The 19,508-nt window shown below is 40.8% G+C and overlaps 1 protein-coding gene across 3 annotated transcripts in view; it reads right to left on the bottom strand.

The window, feature by feature from the left end:
* Positions 1-12,947, bottom strand: part of UBR2 (ubiquitin protein ligase E3 component n-recognin 2) — a 57,847-nt gene extending 44,900 nt beyond the window's left edge. For 2 of the 3 annotated variants that reach the window (XM_027893496.1, XM_027893497.1), the window contains exons 1-4: positions 12,780-12,942; positions 7,306-7,565; positions 4,436-4,514; positions 2,637-2,750 (exon numbers count right to left, since the gene is read on the bottom strand). In XM_027893496.1, coding sequence (XP_027749297.1) covers positions 2,637-2,750; positions 4,436-4,514; positions 7,306-7,565; positions 12,780-12,857 — 531 coding nt within the window. In that variant the 5' untranslated portion in view covers positions 12,858-12,942. Of the gene's footprint in view, positions 1-2,636; positions 2,751-4,435; positions 4,515-7,305; positions 7,566-12,779 lie in introns of all 3 variants that reach the window. The other variant, XM_027893498.1, reaches the window with a different exon arrangement.
* Positions 12,948-19,508: the final 6,561 nt, after the last annotated feature.

Below are 19,508 nucleotides of genomic sequence, written 5' to 3' on the forward strand. Positions count from 1 at the left end.
CTTTTTCCAGTTCTACACTGATAATCACCAAAGCTCTAATCTGACAACCAATACCTGAGTGCTAACTCATCTTTGATTTACAGAGACACTTTCACACATTGACATTTACACATATTTCTTTGTTTTCACTCTCCCTGTTCTCACTCCAGCACAGTGAGATACTTCTTCTAAAAAACTTTTAACCTCAGCTATATAAAATCTGCTTCTTCTGCTATGCCTTCAAAAATGTGATTTCAAATCACTGTATCTTTTGTTCCACTTAACAATATTAGGAAACCGCAGAATACAAATGACCACGCATCTATTGTCCTGTTATTTAAAGGCACCAGTCTTACCCATCCCAGCTTATACAACATGCAGCACACTGGCATCGTGATTTATGATGCACATCTCTTATATGCTGTGGTATATAAATAATTAAATGCTGAAATGTAATGAGGTGTTTCGTAATGATCAGTCCATGTCTCAGTCTTGCTCAAAGAGAGCTGCTCCCCCCATGTCTGTGGACTGTGCATCCATTTGTGCGTATTCTGTGCTCTCCATTTAATAACTGCAGCAGTCACTACAAACTTGTCCTCCTCTCTGTGACAGAGCAGAATGGCTGCTGCTGCAGGTGGAGGAACAGAAATGGGGAAGGGGAGGAAGAGGAGTGTTGCCTCAGTCTGCCAAGTCGAACGGACTGCTTTTTGGAGCAGCAAATGAGAACCACTGCCAACTCCGGATGAGGTAGTGCTGGTACCACTGCCGTTTCCCTCCAATCCATTTCAAGGCTTGTGAATAAAAAAACATTAAAAACCTCTACTCTGAAGGGAGTTGTCTTCTACTATTTCAAATTTCCGAGAACAACTAGTTCCTCTTCTACAAAGCTCAAAAGGGAACACTGCGTGCCCTGCAGGTCACCTGGACATATGCAATACATTGGGTCATAGACTCAATTCATTGTTTGCTATTTTGAAGTATATGTAACTGTTAGCCAACTAAATACTTAACAGTGGCCCAATTTCTGTTTCAGGATTACCTAATACCAAATTCAGTGTTTTACTGCAGCTTATGTTTATAAAAATGGTCACAATAATATTTTCAGAACTTACGCCTGCATCATCTACAGGAGGCTCTTAGCAGACAGCAATTCACTTGTACTAGTAAAGTTTATCCCCCACCCCCCAAGACTCTTTGGGAATATCTGAAAGTTTTACAGAACTGTTAACAACTGCCATTCCTCTTTTTCTTTTTTTTCCCCTTCATTTAAAACTTTATATGGAGAACTATCAGTCACCAAAAGCAAAGGCAAACTGTAAGCAGCAGCAGTCCATCCATTCCCGGCACTTTCAATAAAGACATATCTGGGTAAGGCAGAAAACAGGCTCCAATAATGCTCAACAAATGATCCTTAATTTACCTCAAGCACAACTGCATAACATAGACCTCAATCCACGATGCTCATGCGGAAGAAATACAAAGGCTGTGCAGCACCTTAATTTTTCTGTCACACTCACTGTGTATCTTTGGACACAGAAGTTGCGGTCCACACAAGATTTCAGAACAAGAGTTTCCTAAGGCTGCCAACTAATGTAAGCTGGCATGTAGACCAAGTGGTGAGTCCAGCAGCAGTGCTGGACTCTCAGGGTTGAGATAGTGAGAACAGACTTTAGAAGAACCACCATTACTGAAAATACAATTACAGTTGCTTCATTTAGACCATCAGATCAGCAAAATTACTGAAAACTTTGTCTTGTATTTTCCCTTAATAAAAATCTCACAGCAATTATACTATGTAACAACACAGGTGAGCGGCCAGACCAGAAGCCCAATTAGCCACACTCACTCCTGAGATGTAACAACAGATGCAAAGAGTATAAGCAGAAGACAGAATGCTTCCTAGTCTCCAGTAACTTAAGACACTAATACTTCATGCACCAAAGATGGTATCTGAGATTTTAAATGGCCATTGATAATTTTTCCCTCCATAGCCATGATAAATTTCCCTTTTGAACACACGTAAACTTTTAACAATGGTTTTTTGCAACAGTTAGTCCAACAGCTTGAATTCATACCATAAAAAGTAAGAAGTATGTAAGAAAACTGTCTTTTTGTCTTTGATATGTCCAAGTTGTTATGCTATGGTTCTGTGGTGATGATATGTTCCCTATTTACCTTCTCCATACCAAACAAGCTTTTAGAAGCCTCTGTCTTACTTACATCTCCATTATGACTTTCCTGTAACAGCAAGTTACTTTGATTTTTAAAATCTGCGTACTCTAGTAAGAATCAGAACATATGTTGCACAGATAGCTTAATTTGGTTTCTTGGTGCACATGATTACACAGCTATTTTCTGCATGTGGCAGAATCCCTTGACCTGACAGAAAATACAGAAAAACCAAGCAGCAGAACTAAAGCTGCAAAGATGACCAAGAACATACAAAAGGAAGTCTTTAAGTAGGAAATGCAATTCTAAATAACTTCTTAAGTTTGACATTAATTTGTGTCTAACAGTGTGGTTCAAAGAGTAAGGTTCTTACCATCTCTCATGCATAGTATACAAGACTAAAAATAACTTCATATGAATCATTTATATATAGGCACATACATATACACAGTTCATGTTTTGAAACACGATTCCTCTCTTGTAATTACCTCTTCTTCTGCAGTCTCTGAAGTGTAAGGTTCATGCTTTTGACAGTAAGGACCTTCCTTCCAAGCTTCTGTATCACCACAGTCACAGAAGCCTCCTCCACCTGATGTTGTCATCTAAAATTATTTAAAAACAAAGCACTTCATGTGAATGTATGTATATATATATACATATATATGCAAATTAAGAAAGGAATAGTCACAGCTAAACTACAAAAGCGTGATCACAAAACCTCATAGCTTTAGACAGTACCCTGTTAAAACAGCAGTGAAACTGTGTCTACTTCTGTGACAGCTGAAAGCTTGTCTACTTCATCAGTCTGTCTATGTCAAAAGAAAAAAACCTAAACAGCAAAACACCTTCAAACACCTCCATTTTGCCCTGCCTGAAGGCTGTGGATTTTTCCTGGTTTTCAGATGTTCTGAATCTATTACTTTCAATGGCATCTGTACTATTCCAGATTCTCACAATTTTAATCTGAACAAAGCTAAATCATTTTACACAGTGCTATTACACAGTGAGTAGAAGATGTGCTTTATGGTAAAAGGAATTGAGAGACAAAACTTAAATTGTTCACGTAAGTTTTAGTAAGCATGGAAAAAAGGTACTTGAAAATTATAACGATATATTTACACTGTTTTACAATAATAAATAAAAATGCAGTTATTATTATAATATATAAAATATATACAAGTTTATATATTATGTATATGGCAATATACATAAGATATAAATATATAAAATATTGTATATATTTAATATTGTGAATAAATAAATTTTATTTTAAAGCTAAGACCACCTCAAGTTAATAAGTGCAATAATACTCTTTTTGCATCATAACTATTAACTGATTCACGTAAGAATTCTTCTTCCATGTATTTTTGACATATTGGTATATTCTATACATACAGGTACCTCCTACAGTATCAACAAAATTACATGGATATTTAAAAGGACATTTGCTTACATTTTTTTGATGTCACTTAGACTTGTTAATTCACTAGGTTTGCACACTAAAAACCTACCTATAAGAAGTGAGCTGATATCAGCAAATCTGGCTAGGTTTCTTGAGTCAAATTGTACTGGGTTTTGTTTTTTTTTTTTTCTGAATCCTAGTGCTCAGTGTAAGCAGGTATCGATCAAATTTACATTAACAGCAGTGCAGTATTGTCAAAAACAGATTTACAGAAAAGTTGCACTGGTAGTTTTCACTTAACTTCGTAGTTTAAAAACACATCAAGGACTTCTTGGCTTGCTTTGTATGCGTTTTTTTTAATCAATCTGAGCTACCAATAGTAGTATATCACTAAAATAAACAGCACCTACAGATTTAGTTTTCTATTTTAACTTTACATTTAAAAACAAATAAAGGTCCTGGTATTGTACATAATTTGATAACAATTCAGATATTTAAAGAAAAAGTTTTAAACAGAAATGGCTTCTCAATAAAGGTTTTTCAATAGCTTTAAAAAACCAGACAAATATAAAAGTCAAAACAAGATGAAAATTAACTCTAACACTGTGAAATTCACTAAATTTTACGTTAAAAATAACATAAATTTGTAAGCTTAACTGTTGTGCATAATATTTTTTGCTCTGTATTTTAAAACATTAACTTCCAGAATTTATAGTCAGATCAAAACACTAAAGTTCCTGTAAGATTACTGCAGACATAATTTCAAACTTTGTATTCATGCACCATTTTGAAATTATGTATACATTCTTAAACTCGAAACAAAGAGTTTCATGCACATACAAAATTGCTAAGGGCTATGTCATATATTCCAGCAGTATCACTAACCCTGTATCGGTGCTCTCTATGAATACTTCCAAGAAAGCACTCCATGCATAACACACAAGTTGGGTCGACTGCGCAGTCTCTGAAAACAGCAACAACAGAAAGAACAACAACAACAAAAAAGCATTAAACACTTGTTTTTGCCTTTGATTATACATTTTACAACAGGTCATTTTCAACTATCAGCAATATGAATCTTCTGACTAACGTATATATTATTCTAGAAGAGTGAAGGGATGGCCTCCAAAGAGAGGGAAACAAATGAACTAGAAATAAAAATCTGTTCTTACAACAGAAGGGGCTTTAAAATCTTGTGTGGGTAGTATGTCTGGTTGGGTAATATAGACATTGCCTTCAAGAAGTGAGACAAGTACATAAGCAAGTAAACAGATGAATTACATAACATAGGACAGGCAAACAGTATAAACCCAAGCGTGTTCTCTCAAGTACACAATACAAGCATTAATGATCTCCAGCAATCAGAGAAGACACCTTTTCACTGAACACTGGAAAGGAAAACAGCACACAACAGATTAGATCAAACCTCTGCTTCCAAGTTTAGCCTTACAAGCTCACTGAAGAGGTGCGAGAATGCAATTTCCTCAACCAGGAGAGTCAGAGACCATAATAAGGTCCTGTCTACATGCACTGCACTATTAGACAAAAGTAATATTTTTAGCAAAAGTGGGTAAACAAATAATAAGACAATTATGCATTACATTTAACTGTACTCCTGAAAAAAACACTGAAACTACATGAACTTATGTAGTGTAACTGACTTCAAGGCACACCAAGACGAAGGGAGTCAGGTCTTGCAATGTAAAAATAACTACCAAGAGAATGTCTGTCTTATGATGATTATCATCAAAACAAGAATGTAGAGAAACAACTTACTGAGTTTAAAAGAAAACACCAAAGATCACATGAAATGTTATTATAAAAAATTCTTTTCATTTCATTTAATCAAATAAATGATGGAAAAATAATCGGGCAACCATGACTTACTATGAAGAAAGTACCATTTTCGCGTTTTGTTTTCTCCAGAGCAGCTACTAAAGGTGAAAATGTCAAAGCAAAAGTATACAAAGGTCTTCCAGTTTTTGAATAGTTTATGTTTATGGCAATATTTTTTGAAATTTATATATATACAAGTTAAAAAATTTTAAAAAAAGATAAAAAAACCCACTTAATGCAGCAATGTGCCTACAGCATTTGAGAGATCAGTTCTGCAATACTGAGTGTTGATTCTTCAGAACTGTAAACCTATGGCAGTGTACTTACCAACAAGTAAGTGTGCTTACACATAAAGCAGAAGCAGACCTGTAAGCTGCACAACTGGACACAAAAAATCCACTGCTTTTAATGTATTTTGTGGACTCAGAAAACAACTCTTTGCTGTATTCCACAAAAGCTTAAATTAAATTCTCATTACTCTGGACAAGATGGCCTATCCAGACACCCTTTTTAACCTGAATGACATTATGGTCTGCTGTATTTAAATAATATTAATATTTAAATAATTTCTCTCCTTAACAGAGATGCTGGGTACGAACAGCACATTCACTCATTCTCTGAATGCTACCAATAAATTGAATTATTCTATGTTTTCATCATACCTGACAGTATTTTCAAGGAAATACTTTATATATTGAGCTGATGGTCTTGAAAAAGCAAGTGTTTAGAAAAAAAGTACAGAATTCCCAAAGTTTTCATTAGTCCATATGTACAGTATTTGATCGTTAACATACTACTTCTAGGTTGTAATGCAATTTGACTTGTATTAAAATACTAGTTCTGAAGTTTGGATTTTTAGTTCTTTGGGACCAGATTTCATGAAAAGGTACTGAAGTAACTCTGGAAATTCTTTTTACAGCCTCTGATAGTCTTCAGCCTTCCTACCCAGATTTCTCTACTTTTTCCAAGGCTGAAGAAAGAACCTAAGTACAGTTGAAAGGAGATGGAGTTTTCTTAGTGGTCAAAAGTATCTAAAGTACCCATCAGTTTAATGTCATCCATCTCAAGATAAAGAGGTCTCAAAACATTTTCAAACCCAAAAGGCCAATCAGATATTATGTTTCTAGAAGATGAGAGCATTAGAAGATAAAATTATTCTACAATCATTCTGCCTTTGTAAACGAAGGGGATGGAAACACAGATAAATAAATCCTTGAAATAAAAGAGACATTCCCTTCCCACCACACCCCACCAAGTGTTCAAGAGTCCCAGTGAGTGGTAGAAACCAAAGAAAATGAGAGAAATCTGTGACAGAGAGGGCACAAAGTAAACTTAACTTACAAACAGTTCAGAAAAGAAAAGATGAAAACGAACCTACAGCTAGTAATACAATGGTTTAAAACTGAAGACGTTTTTAAATACTTAGTTGGTTAGTAACTTCCTGTTCTCTTTCAATAAAAGTATTTTTAGAGAGATCTAGAGATAGAGGTAGAGAAGGAACTAGAAGCTGGTATGCCTGTTTTAGCATCCAATGGATTGGTTTAACAGGTCATGAAAGAGTCTAAAACACATCATCGACATTAACAGCTGATATTAAACACTCAAAATACATGCACATACATCTGCCCACTTACTTGTGATTAATACCCTTAAATCACCCTAACAGGTCACCCCAACTACTTTCTTAATCTTGTATTTCTTTTGTACAGAAAACACCATACATTACACTAATTAATATCTTTCCATTCACAAATCTGCAGTGTGTTACTTTTCCCCTGATCCCACTTGAATGAAACACGTAAGGTTACTTTAAAAATACATTTGGGGTATTAATTTTTAATTAGGACAGTATATTCTTATTGAAAAATGTCCCATGACTTCACAAATTATAAATACTTCACAACGTTAAGTTGAACTACCTGCAAGAGTATGTAGGTTCTCCCACTTTAAAAACGCGACCACAGAGATGCGAAGGTTTGTTTGCTTGTTCCAGCTTTGGAAAACCAAATGCAGGATCTTCTCCACAAAGATACCATTCCATTGGTCCCAGCAAAACGTGTTGTGCCATCATGTCTTCTCTCTGAGGGGCAGGGTTAGGTCCCCTGCAGTAAATTTTTGGTACATAATAGGCCAGATGTTGGTATACTTCTTTCTGAAGGTCGTTTGCTTGCAGCCATTTCTTTTAAATTAAAAGGAATGAGAACACAAATTCTTCATTAATAAAAATACCAAACATAGTTATATCCATCTGGATTATTTTATTTCTAAATCAAAAATCTAAAAAGGCATTGCAAAACTAGAAAGCCATGCTTCCTTCAAGTGTTAAATCTAGATGATCACAAAAGGCAGGCATTAGGAAAGGAATAATTTGTTTCCCCTGCTTGCACATTTTATCCTTTCAACATACAAAATTCTTTTCAAAAATACAGAATTCAAGAGAAAAAAATCATAAACATTTTCTTCCAGGATGCACAACCAGTAAAATGTCCCAATATCAGCAGTGACTTTTTGGATATGGTCTAGACTATGTCGGTTTCATTTCTCTGGAGTGCAGACAGATGCTGCCAGGTGGGGACACAGAGGATCAGCAGAAGCCTCAGTTGGCAAGGAACAGAGAGAGACAAAAAGTACACAGAAACAGCAAACACAGCATCAGGTAAGAGTCCATTTCTCATTTAATTTCAATAAATTATCTGTGAAAATAAGGGACTTTGGTTTCTCCTAGTTCCAAAATAACTTATTGGAATTACTATTTCAAGTGTGATGCTAGATCCATAAATTTTTGCATCAGGTTTGTGTGGCAACATTTTGGCAGCAAGGAAGCTACAGGGGTGGCTTCTCTAAGAAGCTGTCAGTAGCTCCCCTCATGTCCAGCAGAGATCCAAGATGGACCCACTGCTGGTCAAGGCTGAGCCCATCAGAGATGGTGGCAGTACTTCTGGGATGACATACTTAGGGGGAGGAGGGTAGGAAAGAGAAATAGCAGCTGGGAGATTTGAGTAGGAATATGGGAGAGCAACAGGTCTGCAGACACCAAGGTCAATGCAGAAGGAGGGGGAGGAGGTGCTCCAGGCACCAGAGATTCCCCAGCAGCCCATGGGAAAGGCCATGGTGAGGCGGCTGTGCCCCTGCAGCCCATGAAGGTCCATGATGGAGCTGATATCCACCTGCAGCCCCTGGGGGACCACACACCAGAGCAGCTGATGCCCAAAGGAGGCTGTGACCCCATGGGAAGCCAATACTGGAGCAGGCTCCCAGTAGGACCTGTGAACCCATGAGAGAGGAGACCATGCTGGAGCAGGTTTGCTGGCAGGACTTGTGACCGCACAGGGGACTGGAACTGGAGCAGTCTGTTCCTGAAGGACAGACTTTTCCCCCCCCAGTGGAAAAGGATCCATTCTGGAAAAGTTTGTGGAGGACTGTCTCCCATGGGAGAGACCCAACACTGGAGCAGGAAAAGAGTGTCAGGAGTCTTCCCCCTGAGAAGGAAGGAGTCACAGAACAACTTGTGAACTGACCACAATGCCCATTCCCAGTCCCTCTGCACTGCTGGGTGGGAGAAAGTAGGGAAAATGTGGATGAAGTTGAGCCTGGGAAGAAGGGAGGGATGGGGGAAAGGTGTTCTTAAGATTTGGTTTTATCTCTTATAACCTTACTCTGACTTGATTGGTGATGAGTCTGTTTTGCCCGTGACAGTAACTGGTGAGCGATCTCTCCTGTCCTTATCTCAACCCATAAGCCTTTTGTTTTATTTTCTCTCCCCAGTCCAGCTGAGGAGGGCAGTGAGAGCGCTTTGGTGGGCACCTAGGGTCCAGCCAGGGTCAATCCACTACAAGTCTCCTAGTCAATCAATTGTAAAAAACCAATGTTGACAGTTTTTAAAAGGCATCGAACTACTGAACTGCCCTAAGCCACTGAAAAACTCACAGCTCCTTCTAGTTTTTTTTCCCTTGTATACACACAGAGAGTAAAAAAAAATCCTCTAGGACAACATTTGTTTTATTTCTGCCTTGTGGATTACAAATTTAGAAAGGTTTAAACTGTAAAGTAAGACTGCAAGGTTTTTATAATAAACAAACGGGAGCAAGCATATACTGCAAGTGTCCACTGATTAAATCCTGTGTTATATAAACAGCCTTAGTGTGCCATTTCTCGTTACAAATATGACAAGCAGATGCCCCCTGGCAACTTGAGGAAAAGAATTCAGAATCAACCTAAAACTGTACATGAAAACCAAGAATTAATTATACCAAAATAAATGGGTTTAGTGATCCAATGTTACAGCTTGATTTACTCTGAATTATTTATAACTTACTCCAAAGAACTTATGCTTGAGACAACACAGCGGTAGTAAGTTCTTTAAGATACAAACATACAGAGTCAGCAGAACATCTGTGCCATTGCAAATTGGCTGAATTTTTGCCTTTGTTTTAATATAGCATAGTATTTTCAATTACTAGGTGCATTTTCTAAAGTAGAACTTCAGACTTAAAAACCCCCTATTTTGTCAGAGTGCTTTCCTCACTTCTCTTTTCCTAAGTTTGACTTCCTAAAATCATAATTGATCTGCTAAGTCTTTCTATATTCATCCAGCTTTGAAGGTCAAAGCCCAGGTTTTTTCCAAGGAAATACGTGGGAAAAGGTTGCCAAAAAGCCAATCTAGAAGTTTACAAATAATCTCACCATTTCCACCAGGATTCCGAGAACTACACACACACACACACACACACACACACACACAAAAGTAAAACTTTCATTACTAAGACTTTGACTTTTTTTCCCCCAGATCATTAATCTTTTCCTCAACTTTCATTTGTTGTGCCAAATATCTACTACCACCCCAAACTGACCCAATCACAGTAGCGCTGACTTATTTTTTTCCATGATTTCCATTTAGTAAGTTCATTTTTAGATTATTTTCTACGACATATACTAGTTATTACACCTGCATTTTTTTTCAGGAAAATATCTTTAACTTCAGCCTTTTTATTTCAGCAGTACATTACTAATTTCTATCTAGAAAATACACAGGGCATATTAGCTGTACTACAAGCTCAGACACATGCCCTGCCAGAGAAAATTCTTGTTCCTCGAGTAAATGGCTTTCCCATCCCAAAAATTCTGGGAGTAGTGTCTGAAAGTTAGGTGTGGCAACACTGAACGTCATCACGCCCAAATCTCTTTGTGGACCAGTTCCATACGCATAACTGAGCACACAGTTTTGAAAATCAGAACCTGGCTGAAATAATATTAGAAGGAAATCCAGGCTACTAGGACAAGGAAACAGATGCCACTCCGAGAGCTACCAGGAAGGCAACTCACAGTGCTGTTGTGCACATAAAACTGTTACTAGAAATAAATACATGTGCCCACCTATGTTGCACTGCCTTTCTAAATCGCTACCTGAGAAACATGGAAACTCCAGAAAAACTACTCAAGACTTTGGAATTTGTTCTTTAACAAAATCATTTTGCATTTAGGCAAGTTTTCAATTAGTATTTGTTTGTCTATCTTCTAGCCTGAAGTCACATGCAAGAAAAGGTAACGTTCTAGTTGAGAGTAGAGAGGTTTTTATTAAAAAGGGAAGTGTATTCCTCCTCACTTCCTCCCTCCTCACTTACTGTCCTGCAGCAATTTTTAACTGACCCAGAAAAAAAAACAAAGACCAAAAAGCACTGATCAAACAACACTTTATATAAGTAAATACCTAATGCTCCACCAGCTTTTCTATTAAATCCACAAGTATCACAGTATCCCTATGTAAGAGATACTGGCAGAACAAAACATATAATACAAATAAGCCATAAAAAATTCAGTTTGCTGATTCAAAAGCTAAAAGGTACAATTTATGTTTTTCTTAGCTACACAAATAAATCCTTGTAATGCAGCTTCATGTTCTGTTACAAATAATGCATTTTTTTTATCGCTGTTCTTTGGAAGTTTATCATTAAGTTGTTGCAAGGAGAAGTAAAGCCTAAAGTGCTGCAACTATTGCTTTGGGCTGGTATTGTTTTGTTAATAGTGGGGTATCAGCAAAGTAATGCAATCAGCAAAGGAGGCAGAAAAACAATGCTAAAACCACATCATAGATTTGAGTGATAGATCTCAGAATTGGAGCTTGTGCTGGTGGTGACAGAATAAAAATGAGAGAGAACTGACTATATTTAAGCTGGCACTTGTAACTAGAGTGAATTCTTAAATGTATTCCACTCGGTGCACATTTGGCTTGGGTTTAACTGCAGTGTGACCCAAAAAAACATCTGCTATTCACACAGGCAAGGTAGTTTGGGCCTCATTTGGACTACTTTATAAATGTTTGATGGAATTATTTGGTTTGGGAAGGAAGACTAATCCTGGAGCTAAACTAGCTAGGATATGGCTAACTGTGCACATTTGCTCATCTAATCATACCTTTGTCTGTGCTGTAGATATACCAGCATAATCTGAGGATAATCTGAATTATACCAGTCTCTTATTTTCATTTGGAAAGCAGCCAATGTAATTCCCATTGAAATACACACAGCTCTTCAGGGTTTTATCCAACAGATATGCACATGAAAATACAGTCTCTGTATTTTAACATCTATGTCCAGTTCCTCAAATGCACAAGTGTCTATAAGGACAGACATTTATGCCAGAAACAAAAGTTTCTCTGAAGACTTTACCCTTGAGACTACTCCTCGTAAAAGCAGGAGAAGAATCTCAGCAGAAGTAGATTGCTTCCAACTCAGCATATTCTACGGTTCCATGAAATGTTACACTGATTTTACTAACATTTTCTCTACAAACATCCCATTCTAACGCTCCTAAGATTAACTACTACAAGATTTTGCCAGAACCGTGTCTTAAACAGTGGGGAGGAAGGAAGAATCCTGTAATGACTCCTCAACGCTGTAAAGCCTATCTGGGGTCAGACATGCACCTAAATTAACAGCGAGGAAGGGGAATCTCCGGCCGAGAGAGGAGAAAGGGCAGCAAGGGAGGCGGAGGAAAGGAACCTGAGGAAGAGGCGAAGGAAGGGGCGAGATGCCCGGCCGCCCCCGGCAGGGGATGGCCACGGCCACGCGGCTTCCAGGGAGCCACCTGCGCCAGCCGGCACAACAGGAAAAGCTGGCTGCTCGCTGCCATGGATTTCGGCTGCTGCAATAGCGACACCGGCGACAACAGCGGGCTGAGGGCAGAGCGGGACGCCGCTGCCAGCCAGGGAAGCCCGCACAGCCAGCCCGGGAAGGGACACACCACCCCCCCCACTCCCCTCGGAGAGCATGCTCGCCCCCGGGAGCGGCCTCGCCCCGACTCCGGGAACGGCCCCCCAAGGCCGGTGCCTCCCGCGGCCTCCGAGTCCCCCCGCTCCCTCCCTCCCTCCCTCCCCGCGCCTGGCCCCCCGCCTCACCACGGCGATCTCCTCGGCGGAGCACTCCAGCAGGCTCTTGTCGATGGCCTGCACCTCCGCCTCCAGCTCCGCCGCCATCTTCTCCGCGCTGCTGCCCCTGCCCCGCGCCGCCGAGGCCGAGGCCGGGACAGCCGGAACGGGGCCCGGGCGGCCGCCCAGCCCGGCGAACACACACTTCCGCCCCGCCCCCCGCGTCAGCGCCCGCCGCGACGCGTTCTGGGGGCTGCAGTCCTGCCCGCCCTGACGGGGGCCGCGGTCCTGCCCGCCCTGATGAGGCCGCCGTCCTGCCCCGGCACCGCTCTGCCGGGACACGGCCCCCAGCCTGAGCGGGACCGCCTGCCCCGCTCGCCTCTCAGAATCACAGAACGAGTCAGGCTGGAAAGGTCCGCAGTGGGTCATCCGGGCCAGCCTCCCTGCTCGAGGAGGGGCGTCCTAGAGCACATGGCACAGGATTGCGTTCGGGCCGGTATTGAATATCGCCAGTGAGGGAGACTCTCTGGGCAATCTGTTCCAGTGCTTGGCCACCCACACAGTGAAGTTCCTCCTCATGTTCAGGTGGGACTTCCTGTGCATCAGTTTCTCCCTGCTGCCTCTTGTCCTATTGCTTGGCACCACTGAGAAGAGCCTGGCTCCCTCGCTTCAGACATTTAGAGACATTGATGATGTCCCTTCTCTGTCATCTTCTCTCGAGGCTGAACAGGCCCATCTCCTTACCCCTTCTTCACGAGAGATCTCCAGGCCCTTAATGATCCTCATAGCCCTCTGCTGGACCGGCTCCAGGAGTTCCATGTCTCTCTTGTACTGAGGAGCCCAGAACTGGACACCGCACTCTAGGTGAGGCCTCGGTAGGACTGAGTAGAGGGATGGATCACCTCCCTCAACTTGCTGGCAGTGCTCTTCCTAATGCATCCCAGGATACCACTGGCCTTCTTGGCCACAGGGGAACACTGCTGGCTCATGGACAGCTTGTTGTATACCAGGATCCAGAGCTTGTTGTCCCCTAGGGTGTTGTCCACCAGCCTCCCCCACTTCGAAGTGATGCCTTAGGCTAGGAGCATCTTTGGCCTGGCTGGCAAAGACGGGTGCCCCCCACAACTGAAGCACCCATGTCAGCACTGCCTGTGGGTGAAGGGGTGGCAAGGGCATCCCAGGAGGCCCCTGCTCCCTGTGCACAGGTGTAAAGAAAATAAATCAGTAAATTACATGAATCTGGCAACTACAGCTTTAGGACAAATGTTACTAAACAGCAGAAGTTATAAATCCTTTTGCTCAGACGAGCCCCTGCCCTGGCTCCCAGAGGGCCACCCAAGCTGCAGTGTCATTTGCTCACTCAAGTAGGGATCCAGGTCTGAGACTTAAAACAAATCACCACCAACAAACCCAGCAGTCATCCTCTGTAACTCCATTTCAGCTCATACAGGCTCGGTGTCTTACGAGGCCTTTCCAAAAACCTGTTGTACTACTGCTCTACCCACAGGCTTGCCTTGCACCTCTGTAATTACAGCTGAGCCCAGACCAAGCAGACGTGTCTGACCATGTGTGCAGCCATGGGGCACCTGAGCAGCTGCTGGAGCCATGCTGAGGTTTAAAAACACACCTTCCTCTGCTTGCTGGCAACTTCTGTGTGGACCTTAACATCATGCACAAACTAAATACCACTTCCACCTCGCACCCTCTGTCAGCCTTCATGGCTGAGATAAGGACCCCACCCAGCAGGAGCCTACTCTGACAAATCCTGTTGAGGAAGTCTCTGCTCCAGAGAATTTACACTTCCAAAACTAGACAATGCACGGGAGAGGAATAAACAGACAGGAAAGGCAAACTAAGTTATAACTGCCTGCAGTACTAGCCAAAGGCAGCCACAAATGTTACCTTTGCCAAACAGTACTAAATTACAGCAAAACTGTGCATTGAAAGAGAGTTCCACTTCACATCTTATGTCCCTTAATAATTTTTGGTTCTTACAGTGAGTTGCATAGTTGGTTTTTCCCTTTTTCATCTCCTTTCTTCTTCCTTCTCATTCTCCTCTCAACTAATAATTTACATACGGAGTTTCCCAAGGGAGATACATTGTGTCTGTCCGAGCAGTAACAAAACATCTATGGCCATACATTGATATAAGAAAGGGGATGGGCTGTGTGCCATCTCCCGGCTACTCTCAGGAAGACTGAACCTTCCGTGCATCAGAGGGCAGCACCCCACACTCCTGTGTTACTCACACCTTGCAAGCACTTGTTTATGAAACCTCAAGAGCTTATAAATCATTGCACTGACTTGCACACTGGTTTGGGAGTTTTGGGGAATTCTGAGATGAAGGAAACAGACATATTTCTGGAAAGACTGATTGCAAGAACTGAAAAAAGATGGGGTTAGCCAGTGCTCTGAGGGAATCACAGAACGGCAAAAGGATAGCCTTGAGAATATTAATTTCACCTTCTAATGTTCTAAGAATATGGATAATTCCCCTTTGTATGTACCCTTACTGTATGCAGGCTAAATATTTTTACTGTATTTATTTTTATCTCGTTTGTCACTTTTTAAGTAATCGTTCTTAAAACACAGAAAATAATTATATATTCTTTAGAAGAGCAGTAAAGCCCACGCTGCTTCTCATTCATGCGCTGTTGATGCCTAAGGAATACAGAACACGGCGCTTCTTTGGAACACGGCACAGGGTGAAAGAAGGCTGTAGGACTTAATTGTTTCTCTTTCTGGGCTGCATGAAGAAAACGTTAGAAAATTCCTGGGATTTAGTAATGTGAAAAGCATCTTATTTTACCTTAGAGAAGTGGGCAACCCAAACAGAAATTAGACCGCAAAGCCATTATTTCAATATGAGCCTAACAACTTCCTGGGTATCTTTTCTTACAACTTGCGGTAGAATTTTCTGTAACTTTTAGCCTGTGCCATTAACTTCATAAGCAAAGATATTATTCAAATTCAGGAATAATAATTAAGGTTGAGGAGACTGTCTTTATCTTCTGCCAAAAAGTCTAACTCTTTCCAGGTTTATTATCAGATAAAAACTGAGGAAAAGAAATTTAGAGAATTAATGTTTCAGCAGGGTTAATATTAAATCTTCATAGCATTTTTCTGTTCTAGCTGAGAGGTTTCCGGATCTCACCTTGCTTTCAAACACACAAGATAGCCCACAGAATGCTACAGACTATGGTTATGAAAGATGCATATGTCATTTATATCTCTTTCACCTCCTGACTTGTCTAAGCACTGCTTACCTCTGCCATTAAAAGAAAAAGAAAAAAAAAAAAAAGGAAAATAAAAAGAAACCAAATTTGGTACTTTGACTGGGGATCAATTAACTAAATCAAGGTCCAGTATTTTTAATAAATGCTGCATTCATTAGGAACACAATGTAAATACGTGTTGTGGTTTAACCCCAGCCACCAGCCAAGCCCCACAAAGCCAGTATCTCACTCCCCCACCAGCAGGATCAGGGAGGTAAAAGCTAGATAAATGGGTTCAGATAAAGACAGTTTAACAGGGAAAGCAAAAGCCATGCACACAAAGAAAACCAAGGAATTAATTCTCTGCTTCCCATGGGCATTCAGGCGATCAGCCATCCCCAGGAAAGCAGGGCTCTATCACACATAATGGTTACTTGGGAAGACATATGTCATTACTCCAAATATTCCCCCTTCTTCCTTCTTCCCCCCAGCTTTATATACAGAGCGTGATATCATATGATCCAGAATATCCCTTTGGTCAGCTGGGGTCAGCCTGTGCCAGCTGTGTCTCTTACCAGTTTTCCACGCATAGCAGTGCAAAAAGCAGAAAAGGCCTGGGCTCTGCACAAACCCTGATCAGCAATATCAAAAACATCTCTATATTTGCAACCCTATGTTCAGCACAAATCCAAAACACAGCCCCATACTACTCATTGTGAAGACTACCCCAGCCAAAACCAGCACAATAGGCACAACTGAGAAAATACAAATTCTCACAGTGGAGACTGATTGTTTTGTTTTAAAAACTGTTTTAGAAGGCACTAATGGATCATCCAGTGGAAGACTTCCTCTTGATGCAACAGAAGTCACCCGTGGCAGCCAAGCTGAAGCCTGATTGTTTTGAAAGAGGAAGGACCTCCAAACAGAGCACGCTTCAAAGAGGTGCTCGGCTTCCAGTAACTATTGTCATCTTGGCTGAGTCCTGCTTGAATGGGATCATCTTCAGGACCTGTTGCATTTGCAACTAGGAATGGATGAAATCATAAGGTAAAAGGATGTTAGGGTGAATTTTTAAGTGGCTGGTCTACTGGCGTGTTCACTGTACCTTAGATGCAGTCGATTTGACATCACCGTATTAATTTGAATGTAAATAGAAAAACATTGCACATCTAGACTGCAGGGATAGATGTCTTCTTTATAGACTCAGAAAAATAAAATGCTATTTAATTTTCCTCACATCAACGGAGTTTTCTGGCAATCATTATGAAAGGTGAGTCTTGTGAGAAGGATGTTTCTATTCCCTGTGAAAGGCTCATCTAGCACAGTTTAAAAAAACATTTTAAAAACATTCATTTCCTTGTCTGTTCCCTAAAAAAAGGCTGCACTTGTAACTTAATTTTGAGGTTTAACTATTAAAGCAAATGATCAGCATTTTGCTGCACGAAGTTGATATTACATATCTGTATCTAAAATCATCACTTTGCAAAGACATTTGTATCTCTTAAATCTTCCCTAAGTCAGCAACCCTTTCCACCAAATAAAGCATGTATCTAAGTGTAGGATTCAGGTTTATATTTTCAGTAACAGTAATTCTGATAAAACTGTTTGCTTAGCAGATACTGAATGGCCAAAGTAGTGATTTTTACATAGTAAATATAATTTTTAAAGCCATTATCATTTACATGGTTTTCCTCCCTTCCTCTTCAGTGCCGGATGAGGTAGGTTTGTAGTTACCATCTCCTTCATCGTCTTAAGATAAATTCAGATGGTAATTCTTTTATTTCTGTGCTGCCAGTTCCAATGACAAATTATGCTGACCAAAATAGAATTTTGCCTGTGATAATGTTAATTAAAAGATGAATTGTGAATGAGGTGAACAATGACACTCAGTACTTGGTGGATTGATAAGACATAGTTCACTAAGCAAGACATTATTCAGAACAAAAGAGCACACGGTAATCTGAAAACACAGATTATTTTAGGAATTTGGTTCAGAATTAGAGTATTAAAAATACTATCTGACAAACTGTAGGCGATTCTTTGTTCCTCTGAGGCACTAGTGCTATAATATCAGCCCTTTTAGCAATAAATCAGAATAAGCTTATTTCTTTTCCCTGCTTTGTCTTTGCATGATCTTAGATTATAGGTGTATAATATTCTAAACATGATGTCAAGGAAAATTATTGAAAAAGAAGATACGTAAAGCAGAGCATATTGCATAATAACAGCGAACACAGGAGGCATGATGAAAGCATAAAGATACCGTGGCCATCTTCCCGTCTGGTGAATGCTCTCTGCAAGTCTAGCAAAGGCAGTTACATAACTGATTTTTATTGCATTAGGCAACAGCAATATTGCTAGGCACACCAATGTGCAGAATTAGAGAGCGTCTTCCACTCTGGAAATGAAGAAAAAAGACAGAGGAAAGGTCCTCTCTTAACATCCAGTAAGGAGGCAGGGCAAGACGATGTGCATCTTCATTAGTGGGTCATGTCAGGGTGACAACAGTGATTTATTCTTATCACGCAGTGCCTTAGAAAAATACAGTGCCAACTCAGTCCATGATAATTTCACTCCTTTCTGCAGTGTAATATGTCAACAGTCTAGAGCTCAAGCTGGTAAGTTAAAATGCCAACCTCTAAAAGAGATTTAACAGGAGCTAAGATAATAGTCTGTAATGAGTTGCACGGGGGGGGGGGGGGAATTAACATGGGAGCAAAGGAAAAAAACCACACGCGCAAAAATGTGCCTGATCTCATCTGTTTTCACTGTAAATTCAGGACACTGCTAGTGTGTATTTAGACATAGCAGTTAATACAGGCTGGGGATAAAGAGATCAAGAGCAGCACTGCCAAGAAGGACTTGGGGGCGCTGGTGGATGAGAGGCTGGACATGACCCAGCAATGTGCACCCACAGCCCAGAAAGCAAATCGTGTCCTGGGCTGCATCAAAAGCAGTCTGGCCAGCAGGGTGAGGGAGGGGATCCTGCTCCTCTGCTCTGGTGGGACTGCACTTTGAGCACTGCACTGCATCCAGCTCTGGGTTCCCCAGCATGGGAAGGACATAGACGTGTTGGAGGAAGTCCAGAGGAGTCCACCAAAATGATTAGGGGGATGGAGCACCTCACCTATGAGGAAAGGCTGAGAAAATCGGGGTTGTTCAGTCTGGAAGAGAAGGCTTCGGGGTGACCTAATTGCAGCCTGCCAGTACCTGAAGGGAAACTACAAGAAGGATGGAGAGGGACTTTCTACAATGGCATGTAGTGATAGGACAAGGGGGAATGGCTTTAAACAGAGAGTAGGTTTAGATTAGATATTAAGAAGAAATTTTTTACTGTGAGGGTGGTAGGCACTGGAAGAGGTTGCCCTGAGAAGTTGTGGATGTTCCATCCCTGTAAGGGTTTAAGGCCAGGTTGGATGGAGCTCTGAACAACCTGGTTTAGTGGAAGGTGTCCCTATCTATGGCAGGGGATTTCAAACTAAATGATCTTTAATGTGCCTTCCAACCCCAACCATTCTATGCTTTTATGATACAAAGAGGTTGC

This window comes from Empidonax traillii, unplaced genomic scaffold (genome assembly GCF_003031625.1).
Source record: "Empidonax traillii isolate 1590-97213 ecotype Southwest subspecies unplaced genomic scaffold, ASM303162v1 scaffold391:size1093220, whole genome shotgun sequence".
In the NCBI taxonomy this organism is placed as follows: Eukaryota; Metazoa; Chordata; class Aves; order Passeriformes; family Tyrannidae; genus Empidonax; species Empidonax traillii.